The sequence below is a fragment of the Primulina tabacum genome, chromosome 12 (assembly GCF_025594145.1).
Source record: "Primulina tabacum isolate GXHZ01 chromosome 12, ASM2559414v2, whole genome shotgun sequence".
NCBI classification, from domain to species: Eukaryota; Viridiplantae; Streptophyta; class Magnoliopsida; order Lamiales; family Gesneriaceae; genus Primulina; species Primulina tabacum.
This window is the reverse complement of record NC_134561.1, coordinates 7,280,785-7,288,263: the sequence shown is the minus strand read 5'-3', so window position 1 is coordinate 7,288,263 and position 7,479 is coordinate 7,280,785. Positions and strand designations below refer to the sequence as shown.

At 36.2% G+C, this 7,479-nt stretch overlaps 1 protein-coding gene across 5 annotated transcripts; it reads right to left on the bottom strand.

Annotated features, from left to right (window-relative positions):
- Positions 1-1,570: 1,570 nt before the first annotated feature.
- On the bottom strand, positions 1,571-6,967 carry LOC142520631 (uncharacterized). Of its 5 annotated transcripts, none has more exons than XM_075623690.1 (19): positions 6,747-6,967; positions 6,021-6,138; positions 5,733-5,920; positions 5,508-5,640; positions 5,383-5,407; positions 4,970-5,075; positions 4,339-4,422; positions 4,059-4,205; positions 3,850-3,978; positions 3,694-3,761; positions 3,474-3,507; positions 3,302-3,386; positions 3,070-3,137; positions 2,880-2,993; positions 2,754-2,789; positions 2,560-2,646; positions 2,393-2,484; positions 2,172-2,303; positions 1,571-1,920 (listed from the first exon to the last, which is right to left on the bottom strand). In XM_075623690.1, the coding sequence occupies exons 1-18, from the start codon at positions 6,933-6,935 to the stop codon at positions 2,183-2,185; spliced, it is 1,824 nt and encodes a 607-aa protein (XP_075479805.1). In that variant the 5' UTR covers positions 6,936-6,967; the 3' UTR covers positions 1,571-1,920; positions 2,172-2,182. The 5 variants fall into 5 exon arrangements, with proteins under 5 accessions (XP_075479805.1, XP_075479803.1, XP_075479806.1 ...); XM_075623688.1 differs by having other exon boundaries at positions 5,343-5,402; positions 5,519-5,640; XM_075623691.1 differs by having other exon boundaries at positions 5,383-5,402; positions 5,533-5,640.
- Between the last annotated feature and the right edge of the window lie 512 nt (positions 6,968-7,479).

Genomic DNA, 7,479 nt, shown 5'->3' with positions numbered 1-7,479 from the left:
CACAATCGAATTCATATGCAACTCTCGATGAGCCAATAACTGCACATTCGATCGAGATATATTAGATGAATGAACTGTATTGTATGCTAATCATAATTAATTGGTATTCCAAACACAATCGGTGATTCATAGAGAATCATGAGGAGATGTTACTAGACCCTCTTACAATGATTCAATGGGTATAAGCAGAAATGAATTTTATCATTCTTATGATCGATAAGCAAAATGATGTAATTAGGGTAAGTTCGTATAAGAGATACATTGTAACGATCATGGGCTATTAGGATGAACCAACAAAGGTCTCGGCCCATACCCACGCACCACTACTGGTCATGGGTCGTTAGGATGGTCCAGCATGGGAGTCGTCCCATGCCCATGCACTGCCACTCATAGAATATCTCACTCCTGGAAATTATTTCTTTCGCCTTCCCCAACATTTGAACCCAGGACCTCCAGGCTTAAGTACCTAGATTCCTAAGTGTTGGTACCAGTTGGGATAGTGGAGGTCCTGAGTTCAAGTGTTGGGGAAGACGAAAGAAATCACTTTCCTGGAGTGAGATATTCTATGAGTGGCGGTGCATGGGCATGGGACGACTCCCATGCTGGACCATCCTAACGACCCATGACCAGTAGTGGTGCGTGCGTATGGGCCGAGGCCTTTGTTGGTTCAGCCTAATAGCCCATGATCGTTACATACATGTTGTCCTGAATCACTATGAGTTGTAAACCCACGACTAGTTGTATCTCTAAACTATTGATAGTCACATAAATACCAGTTTCTTGTTTCCGTTGAGATAGTCAAATTCAAAGAATTGAATATGATTATTGGAGTTTGATGTAATCAAACGCTTTGGTTTATAAAAAAGTTTATGAGCGGATTTCATATTTAAATATTTTGAGAGCTAGTACAAATGTTACAATAGTGAGAACAATACAACTGTATGGGGAAAATGTTTCAAAATTGACTAGTTTACTTTGACTATATTGATCTTCACTAGTTGACTTCAGCGAAGTTGACTTGAACCAAATTGACTTTCATTAACTATTTAAAAAGTTTGACTTTACATCATACTAATGAGAAAGTTATACTTGTCGCATCGATGATTTTTTTATCATCTATCGAAATTTTATAAAACCACGATCACAAGTTTTACCGTTATTATGAGTGGAGTATCTTAACCAAAATTTAACAAGTAATTATAGTATACAACTGGTTATGATCCTAACTGTATTAGTATGCACTTAAAATATTCAAGCATGGAGTTTTGAGTCAGACATAACAAGTTGCTTAGCCATCAAACAAAAAACTCCTGTCCCATCTCTAACAAAAAATTCGGCCACCCCTTTTCTTCAAGGGATTTCGGCTACGTTATTGGACATGAGAAAACGATACAACAACATTATTTTCTAAAAAAAAAAATCCACTACCATTCGGTGACATTACAATGAAACTTGATGGTAACATTACAATGAAACTTGATTCATTTAATTAGAACTTAATTTTTGGAATGTATCAAACAAATTCTAACTCATTTCATTTTGATAACGTTTAAAGCAGCCTCCCACGCTCGAACAAAGATTCATTACTCGAAAGTATATTCGAAAATTGAAACTTATTGAATTCTAATTTGATGCAAATCTAATAGAGGCAACTCTAAATGCTTGCGATACCGAATGTAATAGCACTATCAAATTGATGGTATGGGATTTCTGCATGTGCATAGAACCACCTGAAATCACCCCGAAGCTTAACATGCATTCGGATGGAAGGATTTCAAATTCACGGTTTATTCCATCGTACTTGTTTGAGCAGTCTTGAAATACAAAGATTTGAAATCCGTCCTTTTACATATTTAATTAACTCGACAGCGTGGAATCATTTGAAGTCCTTGAATCAAATCTTTTTCTCAAATCCACGTCCTGTGCAAATGAAACAAGTTTTGCATCATTTCCGGCAAGGATAAGTAATTCCTAGTTAAAACAATTTAAGCAAAAAAAAAAAAAAAAACTCGATTATTTCACTTTTCTGGCTTCCCAATTACATCCAAAGCTCAAAAGAAAACATTATAGCTATATCCTGGCTTCTTTTGCTTCCTAAAACCGTATTGGACGAATTATGATTCTGCGTTGATTATTTCACGGCAAACTAAAGTTGGATAAGGAGTTTTTACCAGTGTCATCTTCATCTATCATGTTCGCTAGAATCGCTCCATTTATAGTCCAAACCAGATCCATACTTCCATGCCTCGAGCCTCTGCTTCCATTCATATTTTGTCTTAACTGGAAATGAGTCCAACAAGTGCCTGACACGAGTTATATTTAACTCAGTTGCAGCATTTAAGAAACAGTTTTTGCTTCGTGGCTCAACAAGTCAAAGGAAGAACATGATTACCTTAGCAAAGGGTCAATAAAGGAGGAAAGAAATGTATAAAGTCCCAACATCACAAAATGCCCGGACCAGTCGAACAGCACCAGAATACCAACCTTCATATCAGAAAAGAGTCGTTTGAAATTTCGAGACTGTATCAGGTATACAAGAAGCCATTATGTTTGCTCTACCTTCTTGAATATAGACGGTATGATAAGAGGTCTGGTCAACATTACCAGGCCTAACGTCTTAACAAGAGGACCAAATTGTATGACATCCTGCATCAAAAGACATCAAGGCAAAATATGGGGGAAATAAGCTAAGGAAAAGGGAGTGAGAAGACTTGCATTCAAGTAACATAAGAAATGAAAGATGATTTAATAACCTGAAGAAATGGGCGAAGCACTGGATCCCCTAGTTTCTGAAGGAAAAAAAAAAGAGTTTGGAAGAACAAATAACCGATCAAGGAAATGCAGCTATGAGCAAGAGCGAAAATTTGGTTAATAGCTACCTGCATACTCTGAAAATTGGCAAATAAAAGTTCGTTTATGAAATTGGGTGAGACATTGGACTGCTTTTTGGCTGACATGGCTCTTTGAAACAACCAGGCTGAGCATAAATTAGGCTGCATATATGCTAAATTTAATCAACACAAGAGTGGTATATACACTGTAGGATTGTAGGAAGAAACAAAATCTGACCATGTAAGGGTTCAGCAGAGATAAACTCCGGGCGTCCAGAAAATCGTTGCTAACTGCTTCATATATGCCTTAAATCTCATGAGAGGAAAATTGTTAGTACAACTGCAAACATTTGTTTCCTTCATTGAAAGTTTTATTTATCAAGATATATATAGGAAAACAAATTCAAATTTTGACAAATAAAATGACACGTGCCGAAAGTTTTCTGCATGTATCGTAAAACATTTTATACCATCTGTTAATCTTCCAAGATGTCTGGTCAAGCTCCCGAAACCACCAAAAGATACAGGAGATTGTACACCACTAGCATCCCCAAACTGCAGATATCATACACATAGTGTCTTTCATTGAACATGAATAGAGCATAATATATCGAGGCTTTGAAAAGACGCAAGGTACAACACCTGTAAAACACGATCAAAAGCTGCTGGTAATGGACTGTAGTAGAGTCAGTCCAAAGCCATTTACAGAAAAAATAAAAAATAAAATGAAAGTCAGAGCAAGTAAGCTAAATATCCAACGGACTATAATTACACATCAGATCTGCAATAGGTCAGTTGAGATACCAGAGCTACTACAGATGCAAGTAAATTACTTTAGTTTACGGACATCAACAATGTTTACCTGTCGCGGTATGTAGGAAAAATGCCATATATAACTCTCAAAACCTCCAGATCCTCGAGAGACACACCCTGTAAGATTTTAATAATATAATTGTAAACCAAAAAATGATATTTATTTTGGTCAGAGGACCTGATCGTTCCCAGCCTAGAATGCTACCTGATACTTGGGCATCAATTCCCAATAATCTTCAAGTAACTCTTCCAACTTGGGGCACCCTGGTTCGGGAAAAAGGTACGTAAACATGTATGTTGTTCGCTCAAGTGGACCCGATCCAGCTGGAAATGCCTGAAAAAGAATCCAACTAAATTATCACAAGAAACTAAACTGTTGGTGCAGTAAACGACGAGCAACGGGACTTGTAACACCTCCCAGAAGTAATGTACTTCTGACTGGCCAACCGTATTCACTGAAGCACTACTAAATATCACATCACTTGTATAATTCTCTTTAAAACCATGACAACAAGAGCCGACAACAAGGCACACACCGTCTGGTTGCCTTCCATTCCTTATCTGTCAAAGCTTCAAAGCACGAGAAGCAGTTGTCATAAAACTTTTTTGAGGACAAATTATCTATAAGAAATAATTTTTAATTAAAAGTAAGAATTAAGCCATGATGTCAATAGTTTTAAGTTGAATACTCAACTTGCTTGACAACTGGGGAAAAGTTTCCCATAGCATCAATAATGAGGCGTGATGCCAAAATCTTTCCATCCGATAGTTTCAATACCTAACAAGGAAAGAAGAGAAATAATGCAAATGAAAGAACCCTGAAGCATTGCAATGGCTTATTTTCAATATCATTAGTTTTTACACTGTTCATTCACCAAAGGCCATATTTCTTTCTTGAAACATATTATAAAATCCGATGTCTTAATATATCTGCATAGGTACAGAGATTAATATTTACCCTGAGCCTTAGGAGTAACACATATTTTTGTGATTCTTAATTTCTCATCCCAAGTTTTAGCATCTAAATTTTCGACTAGTTGGTTATCGTGTAGATGTAATACCCATCCCAATCAGATTATAAGACAGTGCACATTGATTTATATAAAGATACAATATGTTTTTTAGCAACTTCGCTAAGGCAAAAATAGACACAAAATAGTTACAGACGAAGCCTATTATGTATATGATCCCGCTTGTGCAGACTCATTTAATGAGGGCACGACAGTGGAATTCATTCATCTCAACAAATTGTATCAGATAGGTTTAAGCTCAAAAACCTAATCGCATTTAGGTTGTCTATGGCTTGTCATGGTAGGTATTCTTACAGCTGTATCCTCATAAACGAATATGTTTGACACACCACAACCCTCAAAGATGGTCCCACCAAGGAAGGTGAAACGCTTTCTCATGATCTCTATAAGCCTGGCTGGCCTACAATGAACAGAAGAGACGGAAATAAACCATAGAAATTAGATATTTACTCAAAAAATTTCATTTCATAATAGTCACAATGAGCATAAAAAGCACAACATGAAAAAAAGGCTGAGATAACCATGGGTTAAAACAAATTTCTCGGGTTCACATATTGTATGAATACAATCTCATGCAACAGTTGTGGTGCTTCCGAAGGTAATAACCACTCATATACCAAATATTACAGAACCACCACATAGAATAGGAACACAATAAAACACTTACGAAACACCAAGATTAAGGATGTCATTAACCCAAATCTCACCCTTCCCTTCGAATCCACATCTGTTCTGCATTAACGTTGAAATAAATAGTTAAGAAACATTATTTTGGTGTATGAATTCAGTCCAAATACAAGACATCTGAACACCAGTTTTCAACTCTGAAAACCTCTCGCTAACATTTGTGACCATACAGGATTGAAACTGGCTGTGGTAACATGATCAATGTCATCTTCTGTTAGAATGCCAACTTTAACGAGCTCCAAAAGCTCTTTCCTAGATATATTCCACTCTTGTTCCCTCTAACCAACAAAAAAAATCAAAGGTTATGTCTCAAACAAAACTTTTCCGGAAAAATTTACAGTTTCCCAAAGTTCTCAAAATGCTACAATACCCCCTGCAGTGCAGCCTTTTCTACAATTGCCACTTGAAGACCTCTAGAACTCAATGCAGTAGCAACGAAAATTCCCAAAGTTCCACCGCAAACTATGATGTCAAACATATCAGTACATTTTTCAGCCATTTCAGAATCACGAAATAAAGTGGGAGCATTGGTAACCACTTGTCGTGGTTCTTGGACAACTGCACGAGAATTTGCACTATCAATCTTCCCCATCCTACTTGTATGAACATGCTACACATTCTAATTCGATTATATCGCCTAATGAATAAAATTATCTACCTGGTGAAGCAGAGCAAATGCTGGACCACAAATTGTCCATTCTTTTCAAAGCATTATACGAGTAAGCACCACCAGCACCACCGACTTCCCCATTTACTGGTATACTTTCCATTATCCTCTGCAATCAAAGTTGAAATAAATTGAGCCCCAACCAGGAAGCTAAAAGAACATGGAATATATGTACACTGGGTTCGATGGTTTTGAAATTTCTATCTGGGTTAGCATACAAAATTCATGTAGGTGGGGATGCCGAGACGAAAGGTCTGAACACAATACAATACGATGCCTGCTTCTGTTCCAAAGTTCCAAGAAAGAACAAGTTACATATCAAAATGGAATGGGAAACCGGAATTATGACCCCAAAATGTACTTGATAATCATTTATCCTCTATCGTAAGTGGAATTGGACGTCGAAGAATTGATTATGGATCTTCCCGTAAATGACAAATTTAGTTAGTACGGGCAGTATATAGAATTATCTCTTCTTCCATGACAAGTAATATACACAGCGAGAGTTTGTATAACTACAACTTAATTAGTTGATAAACTAAGCAAGCGTAGCACCCAAAATCATGAAATAATAACATCAAACATACAGTGAGAATGCCGGGCTTCCCATCATTGCCAAATCGAAAAGGGATGAAATAGAATCAACGGAACACAAAAATAATACATTTTTCTATAGCTATAAATGAATAAAAAATGATGAATTCAAGAGAAGTGTACTTGGGTTCTTGAGGGAGCAGAGGCTTGCGCTTGCAGGCTAATAAGTTTTTTTGAGGGTAGAAGCTGTGGGCGAGCGGCAAATGAGTAGTGTCGGAAGAAAGAGATTCCATACTTGTTCATCTCCATTTCCCGTTTTCTGCCAATCTGCCTGCAAAATACATGTAGTGTAGAAGCAGACACGTAAATCATCAAGGATGCACTTCAAATCTTGTGAGCCCAACGAGAATAGAATCAATGGATTTTTACCACTGTATTTTAAATATAAAAAAATTACAATTTTAATTTTATATTTATTTTAATAATTTTTGTCATCTTATATCATTAAATTTCAACCTTAATATTCATTATTATTATTTTATTGATTTTAATAATGTGATGTGAATATATGCTGACATGATACTTCAAACGTAATATTTATACTGATGTGTGCAGTGTCATATCAACAGTCTCGATTATGAACAACTAAAATACCCAAAAAATAAAAGATACATAATTTTGGGTAATATTTGACAACGTAAATGACTAAAATCTTAAAAAATGAGACATATGGAACCAAAAATTGCCTTGTTTTAAATCAAAAAACACATTTCTCATTCATTTATTATACATTATTTGGATCCCAAGTTAGAGGGATTGCAAGTTTTGTTAGAGTAGGTGTCATGTAAGTCAACTGTTGGTTGAAGAATTTATTGACTCAGTTTTGTGAATTTTTCACTAATAGTTGGAGCCTTGT

Excerpts from the sequence above, each read along its gene's own strand:
- LOC142520631 (XM_075623688.1), bottom strand. The coding sequence starts at position 6,935 with ATGATTTACGTGTCTGCTTCTACACTACATGTATTTTGCAGGCAGATT. Across the intron at positions 3,979-4,058 it reads AAGTACATTACTTCTGGGAG|GCATTTCCAGCTGGATCGGG; the intron begins GTGTTACAAGTC and ends ATTCTTTTTCAG. Across the intron at positions 3,387-3,473 it reads CTTTTGATCGTGTTTTACAG|TTTGGGGATGCTAGTGGTGT; the intron begins GTGTTGTACCTT and ends TGATATCTGCAG.